The sequence below is a fragment of the Aphelocoma coerulescens genome, chromosome 28 (assembly GCF_041296385.1).
Source record: "Aphelocoma coerulescens isolate FSJ_1873_10779 chromosome 28, UR_Acoe_1.0, whole genome shotgun sequence".
Classification (NCBI taxonomy): Eukaryota; Metazoa; Chordata; class Aves; order Passeriformes; family Corvidae; genus Aphelocoma; species Aphelocoma coerulescens.
The window spans coordinates 5,963,439-5,981,061 of NC_091041.1; the positions used below are offsets into that span (position 1 = coordinate 5,963,439).

Below are 17,623 nucleotides of genomic sequence, written 5' to 3' on the forward strand. Positions count from 1 at the left end.
GCTGGCACCCCCGGGCCGCGGCCACGTCCAGCGCTGGCAGCTCCCGGGCACAGCTGCGGCCACGTCGGGGACAGAGGTCACCTCCCCGGGGCCACGGCCACCCCTCGGGGCCACCGGCACCACCCGGGGGGACACCGCGTGCCCGGGACACGGGGTTGGGGTCTCCAGTGTCGTGCAGCAGCCCCCTCACCCCAGCCCCCCTGCGGGCCGCGTGCGACGCCCTCGGTCCCGGTGCCACCCCCGGTGCCACCCCCGGTGCCAGGGTCCCCTCGGCAGCGCTGGTGTCCCCCCGGGTCGCGTTGTGTCCCCCAGTCCGGTCCCGGTGTCCCCCGGCAGTGCCCGTGTGTCCCCCCCCGGTGCTGGCGGCCCTGTTCCGGTCCCAGTGCCCCCGGTCCCGCTGTGTCCCCCGTGACCCCTCCCGGTCCCTCCGTGTCCCCGCTGTCCCCTCCCGGTCCCGCTGTCCCTCCACAGCCCCGGTGTCGTGGCCCCGGTCCCGGTTTCCTCCCCGGTCCCTGTGACCCCCGGCCTGAATCCCGATATCCCAATCCCAGTGCTGGTATCCCAATCCCGATATCCCCGTTTCCCTATCCCGATATCCCGGTATCCCAATCCCGATCTCGATCCCGGTATCCAAATCCCAATCTCGATCCCAGTGTCCCTATCGCGATATCCCGATCTCCCGGTTTCCCAATCCCGATCTCCCGGTGTCCATATCCCCGTGTCCCAACCCCGATATCCCGGTGTCCCAACCCCGATATCCCGATATCCCGGTGTCCCGATATCCCGGTGTCCCGGTATCCCTATCCCGATAACCCGGTGTCCATATCCCGGTGTCCCAATCCCGATATCCCGGTATCCCGGTGTCCCAATCCCGATATCCCGGTATCCCTATCCCGATCTCGATCCCCGTTTCCCAATCCCGATATCCTGGTGTCCCTATCCCGATATCCCGGTGTCCCAATCCCGATATCCCGATATCCCGGTGTTCCAATCCCGATATCCCGATATCCCGATATCCCGGTGTCCCAATCCCGATATCCCGATATCCCGGTGTCCCTATCCCGATATCCCGGTATCCCGGTGTCCCAATCCCGATATCCCGATATCCCGATATCCCGGTGTCCCTATCCCGATATCCCGATATCCCGGTATCCCGGTGTCCCAAGCCCGATATCCCGATATCCCGATATCCCGGTGTCCCAATCCCGATATCCCGATATCCCGGTGTCCCTATCCCGATATCCCGGTCCCGGTTCCCCCCCGCTCACGCTCCGCTCATCCCGCCCGTTCAAACGCCGCGCGCCGCCGCTGATTGGCTGAAAATGCGCCAATAGGAGGCGGCCTGGGCGGCCACGCCCACCGCGCCGGGTGACGTCAGACGCAGAGGGGCGGGGCCAGGACCTTCAGCTCCCCCCAGTGGCCCGAGCTGGTATCGCCCAGTAACGGCACCGGGGCTCCCAGTGCCACCAGTGCCACCAGTGCCACCCAGTGCCACCCAGTGCTCCCAGTGCCACCAGTGCTCCCAGTGCCACCCAGTGCCACCAGGGCTCCCAGTGTCACCAGGGCTCCCAGTGCCACCAGTGCTCCCAGTGCCACCAGTGCCACCAGGGCTCCCAGTGCTCCCAGTGCCACCAGGGCTCCCAGTGCCACCAGTGCCACCCAGTGTCACCAGTGCCACCAGGGCTCCCAGTGCCACCAGTGCCACCAGTGCCACCAGGGCTCCCAGTGCCACCCAGTGCTCCCAGTGCCACCAGTGCCACCAGTGCCACCCAGTGCCACCCAGTACTCCCAGTGCCACCAGGGCTCCCAGTGCCACCAGTGCCACCAGTGCCACCCAGTGCTCCCAGTGCCACCAGTGCCACCAGGGCTCCCAGTGCCACCCAGTACTCCCAGTGCCACCAGGGCTCCCAGTGCCACCAGTGCCACCAGTGCCACCAGTGCCACCCAGTGTCACCAGGGCTCCCAGTGCCACCAGTGCCACCAGTGCCACCAGGGCTCCCAGTGCCACCAGTGCCACCAGTGCCACCAGGGCTCCCAGTGCCACCCAGTGTCACCAGTGCTCCCAGTGTCACCAGTGCTCCCAGTGCTCCCAGTGCCACCAGTGCCACCCAGTGCTCCCAGTGCCACCAGTGCTCCCAGTGCCACCAGTGCCACCCAGTGCCACCAGTGCCACCCAGTGCTCCCAGTGCCACCAGTGCCACCAGGGCTCCCAGTGCCATCAGTGCCACCCAGTGCTCCCAGTGCCACCAACTGGCACTGCCCAGTGCTCCCAGTGCCACCCAGTGCTCCCAGTGCTCCCCACTGGACCCCCATCCCCATGACCCGACCCAGGGCCGGCAGAGGGGACCCCCAAACACCACAGACCCCACAAGTCAGGAAAAGTCTTCTCTTTCCCCACAGAGCCACCACCAGCGCGTGTGCCCAGGGACACCCCCAAACACCCCGGGGACACCCCCAAACACCCCGGGGACACCCCCAGGGACACCCCCAAACACCCCAGGGACACCCCCAAACACCCCGGGGACACCCCAGGGACACCCCCAGGGACACCTTGGGGACACCCCCAGGGACACCCCGGGGACACCCCGGGGACACCACGATGTCCATCCCCGAGACCTGGGGGTGACACAGGGCTGGGAGAGGGGACACATGACCACGAGAGGTGACAAATGACTACAAGAGGTGACAAAGGACCAGGAGAGGTGACCCAGGACCAGCAGAGGTGACCCAGGACCACGAGAGGGGACAAAGGACCACAAGAGGTGACCCAGGACCACGAGAGGTGACAAATGACCACAGAGGTGACAAAGGACCAGCAGAGGTGACCCAGGGCCAGCAGAGGTGACCCAGGACCACAAGAGGTGACCCAGGACCACAAGAGATGACCCAGGACCACGAGAGGTGACAAAGGACCACGAGAGGTGACAAAGGACCACAAGAGGTGACCCAGGACCACGAGAGGTGACCCAGGACCAGGAGAGGTGACCCAGGACCAGCAGAGGTGACCCAGGGCCACGAGAGGTGACAAAGGACCACAAGAGGTGACCGAGAACCAGCAGAGATGACCCAGGCCCAGCAGAGGTGACCCAGGCCCACAAGCGCTGAGCCCACGCCCCCCCACACCACGAGATCTCCTCCCTCCCTCTCCCCACCCCCCTCCGCAGCCCCGGGCAGTGCCGGGGCGGCCCCGGGCAGCCTCGGGTGGCCAGCGGGGCCGGGCTAGCGCTGGCCCCTCAGACGGTGGCCTCGCTGTCGGGGCTGTCGGGGCCATCCAGCAGCCCGTAGGCGGCGTGGCTCTGGCAGGGCCGCTGCAGGGGATGCGCCAGCAGCTTGGCCATGCAGTTGTGCAGCTCCAGCGCAGGCCCTGCCAGCGGCACCTCGTACTTGTAGTTGGTGCCTTTGGTGTCCAGGCTGCCGAAAAAGCCAAACATGTCCTGGCCAGGGGACAAAGGAGGGTGGCCACCGTGAGGGAGGGGGCGAGGGGGTGGTGCCGGAGGTGAAAATCCCCGACAAATGCCAGCCCCAAATCCCAGCCTGTTTTCTTCCCACAAATCCCCTCTTTTCGGCCCTCGTTTCTCCCCTTTTTCCCTCAAATTCTCCTCATTTCCCCTCCAAATTCCCCCTATTCCCAGCCCCAAAATTCCCCACAAATCCCCCACAAATCCCCTCCTTTTGCTCCCCATTTCCCCTCCAAATCCCTTCTATTCCCACCCCAAAATTCCCCACAAATCCCCTAGAAATCCCCCACAAATCCCCTCCTTTTGCTCCCCATTTCCCCTCCAAATCCTTTCTATTCCCACCCCCAAAATTCCCACAAATCCCCCACAAATCCCCCAGAAATCCCCTCCTTTTGCCCCCCATTTCCCCCAAATTCCCGCCCTTTCCCCTCCGAATCCCCCCTATTCCCACCCCAAAATCCCCACAAATCCCCCACAAACATCCCACAAATCCCCTCCTTTTGCCCCCCATTTCCCCCAAATTCTCCCCCTTTCCCCTCCAAATCCCCCCTATTCCCAGCCCCAAAATTCCCCACAAATCCCCCACAAATCCCCTCCTTTTGCCCCCCATTTCCCCCCTTTTTCCCCCAAATTCTCCTCATTTCCCCTCCAAATTCCCCCTATTCCCACCCCAAAATCCCCCACAAAATCCCCCCCAAATCCCCTCCTTTTGCCCCCCATTTCCCCCAAATTCCCCCCATTTCCCCTCCTAATCCCCCCTATTCCCACCCCAAAATCCCCCACAAATCCCCCACAAATCCCATCCTTTCAGCCCCCATTTCCCACCCCAAATCCCCCTATTCCCACCCCAAAATTCCCCAAAATCCCCCCAAAATCCCCCACAAATCCCCTCTTTTTGCCCCTCATTTCTCCCCTTTTTCCCTCAAATTCTCCCCATTTCCCCTCCAAATCCTTTCTATTCCCACCCCAAAATTCCCACAAATCCCCCACAAATCCCCTCCTTTTGCTCCCCATTTCCCCTCCAAATCCCCCAAATTCCCACCCCAAAATCCCCCCCAAATCCCCCACAAATCCCCTCCTTTTGCCCCTCATTTCTCCCCTTTTTCCCCCAAATTCTCCCCATTTCCCCTCCAAACCCCCCCTATTCCCACCCCAAAATTCCCCAAAATCCCCCCAAAATCCCCCCCAAATCCCCTCCTTTCGGCTCCCATTTCCCCCAAATTCCCCCTTTTTCCCCCAAATCCCCCCAACTTCCCCCAAATTCCCCCCATTTCCCCTCCACATTTGGGAATTTGGGGGGGAAATGGGGGAATATGGGGGAGAAATGGGAATTTTGGGGGGGAAATGGGAATTTTGGGGGAGAAATGGGAGTTTTGGGGGAGAAAAGGGGGAATTTGGGGGGGGAAATGGGAATTTTGGGGGGGGAGAAATGGGAATTTTGGGGGGAAAAGGGGGAATTTGGGGGAGAAATGGGAATTTTGGGGGGGAAATGAGGGAATTTTGGGGGGAAAATGGGAATTTTGGAGGGGGAAAAGGGGGAATTTGGGGGAAAATGGGAATTTTGGGGGGAAATGGGAAGAAATGGAGGGGAAAAGGGGGAATTTGGGGGGGAAAAAATGGGAATTTGGGGGGGAAAATGGGGGAAAATGGGAATTTTGGGGAGGGGAAAGGGGGAATTTTGGGGGAAACGGGGGAATTTTGGGGAAAAGGGGGAATTTGGGGGAATTTTGGGGAAAAGGGTCCCCTTCACCTTCCAGCTGCTCTCGTCCTCCTTCTCCTCCAGGCCGTTGTGGATGTAAACGACGTCGAAGAAGAAATAGGGGCACTGCAGGAGCTTCTGGGGGAAAAAAGGGGGATTTGGGGAAAAAGGGGGAAAAAGGGGGAAAAAGGGGGAAAAAGGGGGGGAGAAGGGAAAAAAAAGTGGGAAAAAAGGGGGGATTTGGGGGCAAAAAGGGAGATTTGGGGGAGAAATGGGGGAAAAAAGGGGGAAAAAGGGGGAATTTGGGGGGAAAAAAGGGGGAATTTGGGGGGAAAAAAGGGGGAAAAGGGGGGGAAAAGGTGGGGAAAAGGGGGATTTGGGGGAAAAAGGGGGGATTTTGGGGGGAAAATGGGATTTTGGGGTGGAAATGAGGAGGATTTTGGGGGTGGGGAAATGGGATTTTTGAGGGGAAAATGGGGAGGATTTTGGGGGGGAAATGGGATTTTGGGGGGAAAAACGGGATTTTGGGGTGGAAATGGGATTTTGGGGTGGAAAATGGGATTTTTGAGGGAGGAAAATAGGGAGGATTTTGGGGGGAGAATGGGATTTTGGAGGGGAAAACGGGATTTTGGAGTGGAAACGGGGAGGATTTTAGAGTTGGGAAAATGGGATTTTGGGAGGGAAACGGGGAGGATTTGGGGTTGGGAAAATGGGATTTTTGAGGGGAAAAGGGGGAGAATTTTGGGGTTGGGAAAATGGGATTTTTGAGAGGAAAATGGGATTTTGGAGGGGAAAACGGGGAGGATTTTGGGAGGGAATTGGGAGGATTTTGGGGCAGGGAAATGGGGAGGATTTGGGGTGGAAAATGGGGAGGATTTTGGGAAGGAAAATGGGATTTTTGAGGGGAAAATGGGATTTTGGGGTGGAAACGGGGAGGATTTTAGGGTTGGGAAAATGGGATTTTGGAGAGGAAAACAAGGAGGGTTTTGGGGGAAGGAAATGGGATTTTGGGAGGGAAATGAGAGGATTTTGTGGTGAAATGGGGAGGATTTTGGGGGTGGAAAATAGGGAGGATTTGGGGTTGGGAAAATGGGATTTTGGGGTGGAAACAGGGAGGATTTTAGAGTTGGGAAAATGGGATTTTGGGAGGGAAATGGGAGGATTTTGGGGTGGAAAACGGGGTTTTGGAGAGGAAAACAGGGAGGATTTTGGGGAGGGAAATGGGGAGGATTTTGGGGTTGGGAAAATGGGATTTTTGAGAAGAAAATGGGATTTTGGAGGGGAAAACAGGGAGAATTTTGGGGGAAGGAAATGGGATTTTGGGAGGGAAATGGGGAGGATTTTGGGGGGGAAACGGGGAGGATTTGGGGTTGGGAAAATGGGATTTTTGAGGGGAAAAGGGGGAGAATTTTGGGGTTGGGAAAATGGGATTTTTGAGAGGAAAATGGGATTTTGGAGGGGAAAACGGGGAGGATTTTGGGAGGGAATTGGGAGGATTTTGGGGCAGGGAAATGGGGAGGATTTGGGGTGGAAAATGGGGAGGATTTTGGGGTTGGGAAAATGGGATTTTTGAGGGGAAAACGGGATTTTGGAGGGGATAATGGGGAGAATTTTGGGGGGGAAATGGGGAGGATTTGGGGTGGGAAATGGGATTTTTGAGAAGAAAACGGGATTTTGGAAAGGAAAACGTGGAGGATTTTGGGGTTGGGAAAATGGGGAGGATTTTGGGGGTGGAAAATGGGGAGGATTTTGGGAAGGAAAATGGGATTTTTGAGGGGAAAATGGGATTTTGGGGTGGAAACGGGGAGGATTTTAGAGTTGGGAAAATGGGATTTTGGGAGGGAAATGGGAGGATTTTGGGGAGGGAAATGGGGAGGATTTTGGGGTTGGGAAAATGGGATTTTGGAGGGGAAAACGGGATTTTGGGGTGGAAAACGTGGAGAATTTTAGGGTGGGGCGGGCATTTGTAGGGTGGCACCCACCTTGACGTGCTCACCCCCACAGAACTGGGGCTGGCAGCCCGGGCGCCCGAACACCAGGATGGTCCTGACCACGTAGGGGGGGGGGATGGTCTGGACGTTGTCGGTCACGGGCAACTCGATCTTCTGCTGGCTGTGCCCGGGCAAGGGACACGGGCTGGCACCCCTGGGCTCGGGGTGCCACCCCCAGCCCCAGCAAGGAGCTTTTTTTGGGGGGGTTTGGAGGGTGAAAAGGGATTTTTGGCCGGCTTGGAGCTCTTTTGGGATGCCCAAAGGCTCTTCTGGTAGCCCCAAAACCTCTCCAGACCCCTCCTGGTATCCCCAGACCCCTGCTGGCACCCCCAGAACCCCTCCTGGTATCCCCAAAACTCCTTCTGGCACCTCTAAAACCCCTCCTGGTACCCCCAGACCCCTCCTGGCACCCCCAAAATCTCTCCTGGAACCCAAAAAGCCCCTCCTGGCACCTCTAAAACCTTTCCTGGCACCCCTAAAATCTCTCCTGGCACCCCCAAAACCCCTCCTGGCACCCCCAAAACCCCTCCTGGTATCCCTAAAACCCCTCCTGGCACCCCTAAAATCTCTCCTGGCACCCCCTGGGCTCAGGGTGCCACCCCCAGCCCCAGCAAGGAGCTTTTTTTGGGGGGGTTTGGAGGGTGAAAAGGGATTTTTGGCCGGCTTGGAGCTCTTTTGGGATGCCCAAAGGCTCTTCTGGTAGCCCCAAAACCTCTCCTGGCACCTCCCAGACCCCTCCTGGTATCCCCAGACCCCTTCTGGCACCCCCAGAACCTCTCTGGAACACCCAAAACCTCTCCTGGCACCCCTAAAACCTCTCCTGGCACCCCCAGACCCCTCCTGGCACCCCCAAAACCCCTCCTGGCACCCCTAAAACCTCTCCTGGCACCCTCAGACCCCTTCTGGCACCCTCAGACCCCTCCTGGCACCCCCACACCCCTCCTGGCACCCCCAAAACCCCTCCTGGCACCCCCAGACCCCTCCTGGCACCCCCAGAGTGCCCCCCTTGCCCCCCAGGCCGTGCTCACATGAGGTTGAAGAGCCCTTCCAGGTCTGAATTCCAAGTCAAGGCCTGATCCTGGCACCGCTGCCACCCCCAGGGGCACCCCAATGTCATCCCCAGGGACACCCCAATGCCACCCCCAGGGCCAGGGGCACCCCAGTGTCATCCCCAGGGCCAGGGACACCCCAATGCCACCCCCAGGGACACCCCAATGCCACCCCCAGGGGCACCCCAATGTCACCCCCAATGCCACCCCAATGCCACCCCCAGGGGCACCCCAATGTCACCCCCCAATGCCACCCCAATGCCACCCCCAGGGGCACCCCAATGCCACCCCCAATGCCACCCCCAAGGACACCCCAATGCCACCCCCAGGGGCACCCCAAGGACACCCCAATGCCACCCCCAGGGACACCCCAATGCCCCCCCCAGGGACACCCCCAAGGACACCCCAATACCACCCCAATGTCACCCCCTAGGACACCCCAATGCCACCCCCAGGGGCAGGGACACCCCAATGCCACCTCCAGGGACACCCCAGTGTCACCCCCAGGGGCACCCCAATGCCACCCCGATGCCACCCCCAGGGACACCCCAATGCCACCCCAATGCCACCCCCAGGGACACCCCAATGCCACCCCCAGGGCACCCCAATGTCACCCCGATGCCACCCCCAGGGGCACCCTGGCACCCTCCCAGGAGGCGGAAAATGGGGCAAAACCCCCCCAAACTCGGGGGTTTGATGGGTGGGGGTGGGGACGGAGGGGAGGGGGCACCCTCAGCGGCTCCGCTGGGTCGCTGCCACCCAGGGTGGCACCCAGGGCACGCCGGCGGCACCCGCGGGGCTGGAGGATACTGAAGGACTGGCACACGACGGTGTCCAGGTCGTAGAGGCAGCTGCAAACCTCGCGGGGGTCCGAGGTGAAGCCCGACAGCTGAGAGGGCACCGGGCGGGCACCGGGTTGGCATCGGGCTGGCATCGGGCTGGCACCGGCCCTGTGGCCCCCATCCCATTCCCATCCCCGTCCCCCTGTGCCCCCATCCCATCCCTGTACCCATCCCTGTGCCCATCCCTGTGCCCATCCCTGTGCCCATCCTGTCCCTGTGCCCACCCTGTCCCTGTGCCCACCCTGTCCCTGTGCTCATCCCTGTCCCCCTGTGCCCTCCTTCTTCCCTGTGCCCTCCCTGTCCCTGTGCCCATCCCTGTGCCCACCGTGTCCCTGTCCCCTGTCCCTGTGCCCTCCCTGTCCCCATCCCCGCCCTGTCCCTGTGCCCATCCCTGTGCCCACCCTGTCCCTGTGCCCACCCTGTCCCCTGTCCCCGTGCCCTCCCTGTCCCTGTGCCCTCCCTGTTCCCTGTGCCCTCCCTGTGCCCACCCTGTCCCCATCCCCACCCTGTCCCTGTCCCTGTGCCCTCCCTGTCCCTGTTCCCTGTGCCCATCCCTGTGCCCACCCGTGTGCCCATCCCTGTCCCCCTGTCCCCCATCCCATTCCCATCCCTGTCCCTATCCCCTCCCTGTCCCCCTGTGCCCTCCCTGTGCCCTCCCTGTCCCTGTGCCCACCCTGTGCCCATCCCTGTGCCCACCGTGTCCCCATCCCTGTCCCTGTGCCCTCCCTGTGCCCATCCCTGTCCCTGTGCCCTCCCTGTGCCCATCCCCGCCCTGTCCCTGTACCCATCCCTGTGCCCTCCCTGTCCCCTGTCCCTGTTCCCCTCCCTGTCCCCCTGTGCCCACCCTGTGCCCATCCCTGTCCCTGTGCCCACCCTGTGCCCATCCCTGTGCCCACCGTGTCCCTGTCCCCTGTCCCTGTGCCCTCCCTGTCCCTGTCCCTGTGCCCACCCTGTCCCCTGTCCCTGTGCCCTCCCTGTGCCCATCCCTGTCCCCTGTCCCTGTCCCCTGTCCCTGTGCCCACCCTGTGCCCTCCCTGTGCCCATCCCCGCCCTGTCCCTGTACCCATCCCTGTCCCCATCCCTGTCCCCTGTCCCCTGTGCCCTCCCTATCCCCTCCCTGTCCCTGTGCCCTCCCTGTCCCCTGTCCCTGTCCCCTGTCCCTGTGCCCTGTCCCTGTGCCCACCCTGTCCCCTGTCCCTGTGCCCACCCAGGTGGCATCGTTGTTCACCACCACCAGGGCGAACTCGTGGCTTTTGTCGATTTTGTGTTTGGTCCTCACGAACATCTCGATCATTTTCTGCGACACCGTCAGGGCATTGCTCCGGGACCTGGCACCGGCGGGCACGGCCTCAGCCACCCCGGCACCCCAAAAACCACCCTGGCACCCCAAACACCACCCCCGGTATCACAAACACCCCCCTGGCACCCCAAACACCACCCTGGCACCCCAAACACCACCCTGGCACCCCAAAAACCACCCTGGCACCCCAAACACCACCCCTGGTATCACAAACACCCTCCTGGCGCCCCAAACACCACCCCTGGTATCACAAACACCACCCTGGCACCCCAAAAACCACCCCTGGCACCCCAAAAACCCCCCTGACACCCCAAAAACCACCCCTGGCACCCCAAAAACCACCCCTGGTATCACAAACACCCCCCTGGCACCCCAAACACCACCACTGGCACCCCAAAAACCCCCCTGACACCCCAAAAACCACCCCTGGTATCACAAACACCACCCTGGCACCCCAAAACCCCCCCTGGCACCCCCAAACACCACCCCTGGCACCCCAAACCCCACCCCTGGCACCCCAAACACCACCCCTGGCACCCCAAAAACCACCCCTGGCACCCCAAAACCCCCCCCCGGCACCCCAAAAACCCCCCCCGGCACCCCAAACCCCACCCCTGGCACCCCAAACACCACCCCTGGCACCCCAAACCCCACCTCTGGCACCCCAAAAACCACCCCTGGCACCCCAAACACCACCCCTGGCACCCCAAACACCACCCCTGGTATCACAAACACCACCCCTGGCACCCCAAAAACCCCCCTGGCACCCCAAACCCCCCGGCCTCACCCGTTGAAGGACTCCAGCTTGGGCAGTGCCATCTCCTCGGCCAGGTCCAGGCAGATGATCTGGGCAGGGGGCACAGCTGGGACCCCAAAAACCCCCAAATATCCCCCAGACCCCCCAAAATATCCCCCTGCACCCCCAAAATATCCCCCAGACCCCCCTGCACCCCCTCGGTGACTCCCCAGTATCCCCAGTATGCTCCCAGTATGCCCAGGATCCCCCCAGTATCCTTCCCAGTATCCCCCCTGATAACCCCCCAGTATCCCCCCAGTATCCGCCCAGTATCCCCACTATCCCCCCGAATAACACCCCAGTATCCCCCTAAATGATATCCCAGTATCCTCCCAGTACCCCCCCGATAACCCCCCAGTATCCTCCCAGCATCCCCCCTGATAAGCCCCCAGTATCCTCCCTGATAACATCCCAGTATTCCCCCAGTATCCCCCAGTACCCCCCCAGTATCCTCCATGATAACATCCCAGTATCCCCCCAGTATCCCCCAGTATCCCCCCAGTATCCTCCATGATAACATCCCAGTATTCCCCCAGTATCCCCCAGTATCCCCCCAGTATCCTCCATGATAACATCCCAGTATCCCCCCAGTATCCCCCAGTATCCCCCCAGTACCCTCCATGATAACATCCCAGTATCCCCCCAGTATCCCCCAGTATCCCCCCAGTATCCTCCATGATAACATCCCAGTATCCCCCCAGTATCCCCCAGTATCCCCCCAGTATCCTCCATGATAACATCCCAGTATCCCCCCAGTATCCCCCCAGTATCCTCCATGATAACATCCCAGTATTCCCCCAGTATCCCCCAGTATCCCCCAGTATCCCCCCAGCACCCTCCCCTATAACTCCCCACTCCCCCCCAGTCCCTCCCAGTCCCCTCCACTCCCTCCCAGCCCCCCCAAATCCCTCCCACTCCCCCCCAGTCCCCTCCCAGTCCCCCCAACTCCCCCCCCAGTCCCTCCCACTCCCTCCCAGCCCCCCCAACTCCCCCCCACTCCCCCTCCAGTCCCTCCCACTCCCCCCCAACTCCCCCCCACTCCCTCCCAGCCCCCTCCCAGTCCCCCCAGAGCCCCCCAACTCCCTCCCAGTCCCTCCCAGTCCCCCCCAGTCCCTCACTCACCACCTTCTCGGGGCAGTTCACCCGCGGGGTTTTCACCTGCACCTCCGCGGGGGGGGCGCCGGGGCCAGCCCAGGGGGTGGCCTGGTGGCCCGGCGTGGCCAGCTGGGGGCTGTGCTCAGCGCTGGCCGCCTCGCCCTCGCCCTCGCTGCGGTTGCCCACGGCCGCCTGGGCACCCAGAGCCCCCCGGGCACCCAGAGCCCCCCGGGCACCCAGAGCCCCCCGGTCCTCGGCCCCCTCGGGGTTCGAGCGGGTCCGGGGCCGCGGCTCCGGCGCCTTCTCCTCCTCATCCTCGGCCGCGCTGCCCGGCTCCGACGTGTCCATGGCGGGGCGGGGGGTTCGGGGGGCCTGGGACCCCAAAATTGGGGGGGCACGGGGGTCATTGTGTGTCCGGGAGCCCAAAATTGGGGGGTTCAGGGGGGTTCGGGGGGCCTGGGACCCCAAAACTGGGGGGGCACGGGGGTCATTGTGTGGCTGGGAGCCCAAAATTGGGGGGTTCAGGGGGGTTCGGGGGGCCTGGGACCCCAAAATGGGGGGGCACGGGGGTCATTGTGTGGCTGGGAGCCCAAAATTGGGGGGTTCAGGGGGGTTCGGGGGGCCTGGGACCCCAAAACTGGGGGGCATGGGGGTCGTTGTGTGTCTGTGAGCCCAAAATTGGGGGGTTCAGGGGGGTTCGGGGGGCCTGGGACCCCAAAACTGGGGGGCACGGGGGTCGTTGTGTGTCTGTGAGCCCAAAATTGCGGGGCCACGGGGGTCATTGTGTGGCTGGGAGCCCAAAATTGGGGGGGCAGGGGGGTTCGGTGTGCCTGGGACCCCAAAATTGGGGGGTTCAGGGGGACTCGGTGTGCCTGGGACCCCAAAACTGGGGGGGCACGGGGGTCATTGTGTGTCTGGGAGCCCAAAATTGGGGGGTTCAGGGGGGTTCGGGGGGCCTGGGAGCCCAAAACTGGGGGGGCACGGGGGTCATTGTGTGTCTGGGACCCCAAAATTGGGGGGGCACGGGGGTCATTGTGTGTCTGGGAGCCCAAAATTGGGGGGTTCAGGGGGGTTCGGGGGGCCTGGGAGCCCAAAATTGGGGGGCACGGGGGTCATTGTGTGTCCGGGAGCCCAAAATTGGGGGGGCAGGGGGGTTCGGGGGGCCTGGGACCCCAAAACTGGGGGGGCACGGGGGTCATTGTGTGTCTGGGACCCCAAAATTGGGGGGGCATGGGGGTCATTGTGTGTCTGGGAGCCCAAAATTGGGGGGGCAGGGGGGGTTCGGGGGGCCTGGGACCCCAAAACTGGGGGGGCACGGGGGTCATTGTGTGTCTGGGACCCCAAAATTGGGGGGTTCAGGGGGGTTCGGTGTGCCTGGGACCCCAAAATTGGGGGGTTCAGGGGGACTCGGTGTGCCTGGGACCCCAAAATTGGGGGGGCACGGGGGTCATTGTGTGTCCGGGAACCCAAAATTGGGGGGGCAGGGGGGTTCGGGGGGCCTGGGACCCCGAAATTGGGGGGGCACGGGGGTCATTGTGTGGCTGGGAGCCCAAAATTGGGGGGTTCAGGGGGGTTCGGGGGGCCTGGGACCCCAAAACTGGGGGGCACGGGGGTCGTTGTGTGTCTGTGAGCCCAAAATTGGGGGGGCAGGGGGGTTCGGTGTGCCTGGGACCCCAAAATTGGGGGGTTCAGGGGGACTCGGTGTGCCTGGGACCCCAAAATTGGGGGGTTCAGGGGGACTCGGTGTGCCTGGGACCCCAAAACTGGGGGGCACGGGGGTCGTTGTGTGTCTGTGAGCCCAAAATTGGGGGGGCAGGGGGGTTCGGGGGGCCTGGGACCCCGAAATTGGGGGGGCACGGGGGTCATTGTGTGTCTGGGAGCCCAAAACTGGGGGGGCACGGGGGTCATTGTGTGTCCGGGAGCCCAAAATTGGGGGGCACGGGGGTCATTGTGTGTCTGGGACCCCAAAACTGGGGGGGCACGGGGGTCATTGTGTGTCTGGGACCCCAAAACTGGGGGGGCACGGGGGTCATTGTGTGTCCGGGAGCCCAAAATTGGGGGTTCAGGGGGGTTCGGGGGGCCTGGGACCCCAAAACTGGGGGGGCACGGGGGTCATTGTGTGTCTGGGACCCCAAAATTGGGGGGGCATGGGGGTCATTGTGTGTCTGGGACCCCAAAATCGGGGGGTTCAGGGGGGTTCGGGGGGCCTGGGACCCCAAAACTGGGGGGGCACGGGGGTCATTGTGTGTCTGGGACCCCAAAATTGGGGAGTTCAGGGGGGTTCGGTGTGCCTGGGACCCCAAAATTGGGGGGTTCAGGGGGACTCGGTGTGCCTGGGACCCCAAAATTGGGGGGGCACGGGGGTCATTGTGTGTCTGGGAGCCCAAAATTGGGGGGTTCAGGGGGGTTCGGGGGGCCTGGGACCCCAAAACTGGGGGGCACGGGGGTCGTTGTGTGTCTGTGAGCCCAAAATTGGGGGGGGCAGGGGGGTTCGGGGGGCCTGGGACCCCGAAATTGGGGGGGCACGGGGGTCATTGTGTGTCTGGGAGCCCAAAACTGGGGGGGCACGGGGGTCATTGTGTGTCCGGGAGCCCAAAATTGGGGGGGCAGGGGGGTTCGGTGTGCCTGGGACCCCAAAACTGTGACCCCAAAACCGGGACCCCAAACCCGGGAGGCTCAGGGCGATCCCGCTGTGCCTGTGACCCCAAAACCGGGGGGGTTCAGGGGGGTGTCCCGATGTGCCCGTGACCCCAAAACCCTCTGGGGTCTCTCTCTGCCCCCCCCCCACCCGGCCCCGGACCCCCCGCCCCTCGTAGCCCCCTCCCCACCCCCCCCCCACTCCGCGGACCCCTTTTCCCACGCCCCGCCCCCCCAATCCGCACCCCCTGCCCCATTTCCCCCTTCCCCACGCCCCCTCCCCCACTCGTGTCGCCCCCCCCGACCCCCCTGAGCCCCCCAAAACCCGCTGAGCCCCCGCTCGCCCCCCGCTCGCCCCCCGCGCTCACCGCTCGCCACCGCTCTGGCCCCGCCCCGTCCCGCCGGAAGTGGCGCCGCGCGGGGGCTGCTGGGAGTTGTAGTCCCTGCACAGCCCGGCGGCCACCACGGGGTGGGGAGAGATCCCCCCCCCCCCGGCAAAGCCCGAGACCCCCAAACGCCGCCCCCCGCCCCATAAATGCTGCTCTAAAGCGCGCTGCGCCTCTCCCGGACCCCGAAAATGGTGTGTACCCCTCAGCAAGGGCTTCCTGCACCCCGAATATCCGTGTGCACCCCGAATATCCGTGTGAACCCCAAATATCCGTGTGAACCCCAAATATCCGTGTGCATCACCCTCTGCACCCCAAATATCCACCTGCACCCCAAATATCCGTGTGCATCACCCTCTGCACCCCAAATATCCACCTGCACCCCAAATATCTGTGTGCATCACCCTCTGCACCCCAAATATCCACCTGCACCCCAAATACCCGTGTGCATCACCCTCTGCACCCCGAATATCCACCTGCACCCCGAATATCTGTGTGCATCGCCCTCTGCACCCCAAATATCCACCTGCACCCCAAATATCCGTGTGCATCGCCCTCTGAACCCCGAATATCCACCTGCACCCCAAATATCCACCTGCACCCCGAATACCCGTGTGCATCACCCTCTGCACCCCAAATATCCACCTGCACCCCAAATATCCACCTGCACCCCGAATACCCGTGTGCATCACCCTGTGCACCCCAAATATCCACCTGCACCCCAAATATCCGTGTGCATCACCCTCTGCACCCCAAATATCCACCTGCACCCCGAATACCCGTGTGCATCACCCTGTGCACCCCAAATATCCACCTGCACCCCAAATACCCGTGTGCATCACCCTCTGCACCCCGAATATCCACCTGCACCCCGAATACCCGTGTGCATCACCCTGTGCACCCCAAATATCCACCTGCACCCCAAATATCCGTGTGCATCGCCCTCTGCACCCCAAATATCCACCTGCACCCCAAATACCCGTGTGCATCACCCTGTGCACCCCAAATATCCACCTGCACCCCGAATACCCGTGTGCATCACCCTCTGCACCCCAAATATCCACCTGCACCCCAAATATCCGTGTGCATCACCCTCTGCACCCCGAATATCCACCTGCACCCCAAATATCCGTGTGCATCACCCTGTGCACCCCAAATATCCACCTGCACCCCAAATATCCGTGTGCATCACCCTCTGCACCCCAAATATCCACCTGCACCCCAAATATCCGTGTGCATCGCCCTCTGCACCCCGAATATCCACCTGCACCCCAAATATCCGTGTGCATCACCCTCTGCACCCCAAATATCCACCTGCACCCCAAATATCCGTGTGCATCGCCCTCTGCACCCCAAATATCCACCTGCACCCCAAATATCCGTGTGCATCACCCTCTGCACCCCAAATATCCACCTGCACCCCAAATATCCGTGTGCATCACCCTCTGCACCCCAAATATCCACCTGCACCCCAAATACCCGTGTGCATCACCCTGTGCACCCCAAATATCCACCTGCACCCCAAATATCCGTGTGCATCACCCTCTGCACCCCAAATATCCACCTGCACCCCAAATATCCGTGTGCATCGCCCTCTGAACCCCAAATATCCACCTGCACCCCAAATATCCGTGTGCATCGCCCTCTGAACCCCGAATATCCACCTGCACCCCAAATATCCGTGTGCATCACCCTCTGAACCCCAAATATCCACCTGCACCCCGAATACCCGTGTGCATCGCCCTCTGCACCCCAAATATCCACCTGCACCCCAAATATCCACCTGCACCCCGAATACCCGTGTGCATCACCCTCTGCACCCCGAATATCCACCTGCACCCCGAATATCCGTGTGCATCGCCCTCTGCACCCCAAATATCCACCTGCACCCCAAATATCCACCTACACCCCAAATATCCGTGTGCATCGCCCTCTGCACCCCGAATATCCACCTGCACCCCAAATATCCGTGTGCATCACCCTGTGCACCCCAAATATCCACCTGCACCCCGAATATCCGTGTGCATCGCCCTCTGCACCCCAAATATCCACCTGCACCCCAAATATCCGTGTGCATCGCCCTCTGCACCCCGAATATCCACCTGCACCCCGAATACCCGTGTGCATCACCCTGTGCACCCCAAATATCCACCTGCACCCCGAATACCCGTGTGCATCACCCTGTGCACCCCAAATATCCACCTGCACCCCGAATACCCACCTGCACCCCCTGCACCGCCTCCCGCACCCCAAATCCTCCCGCTCCACCCCACCCCACCCCCGCACCCCAAACACACCCTCAGCACCCCAAAACCCCTCCCTGCGCACCCCACACTTCTCCCAGCCCCCCCCGAACCCTCTCCCTCCACC

At 62.2% G+C, this 17,623-nt stretch overlaps 1 protein-coding gene across 3 annotated transcripts; it reads right to left on the reverse strand.

The window, feature by feature from the left end:
• Positions 1-2,372: 2,372 nt before the first annotated feature.
• Positions 2,373-15,276, reverse strand: BABAM1 (BRISC and BRCA1 A complex member 1). 3 transcript variants are annotated; one of them, XM_068997276.1, is made up of 10 exons: positions 15,236-15,256; positions 13,187-13,200; positions 12,258-12,602; positions 11,127-11,185; positions 10,247-10,367; positions 9,008-9,086; positions 8,177-8,201; positions 7,140-7,269; positions 5,209-5,295; positions 2,373-3,434 (listed from the first exon to the last, which is right to left on the reverse strand). In XM_068997276.1, exons 3-10 carry the CDS (start codon positions 12,576-12,578, stop codon positions 3,234-3,236), a joined length of 1,023 nt encoding a protein of 340 aa, XP_068853377.1. In that variant the 5' UTR covers positions 12,579-12,602; positions 13,187-13,200; positions 15,236-15,256; the 3' UTR covers positions 2,373-3,233. The 3 variants fall into 3 exon arrangements, with proteins under 3 accessions (XP_068853377.1, XP_068853378.1, XP_068853376.1); XM_068997277.1 differs by lacking the exon at positions 13,187-13,200 and having other exon boundaries at positions 5,209-5,292; positions 15,236-15,276; XM_068997275.1 differs by lacking the exon at positions 13,187-13,200 and having other exon boundaries at positions 15,236-15,276.
• Positions 15,277-17,623: the final 2,347 nt, after the last annotated feature.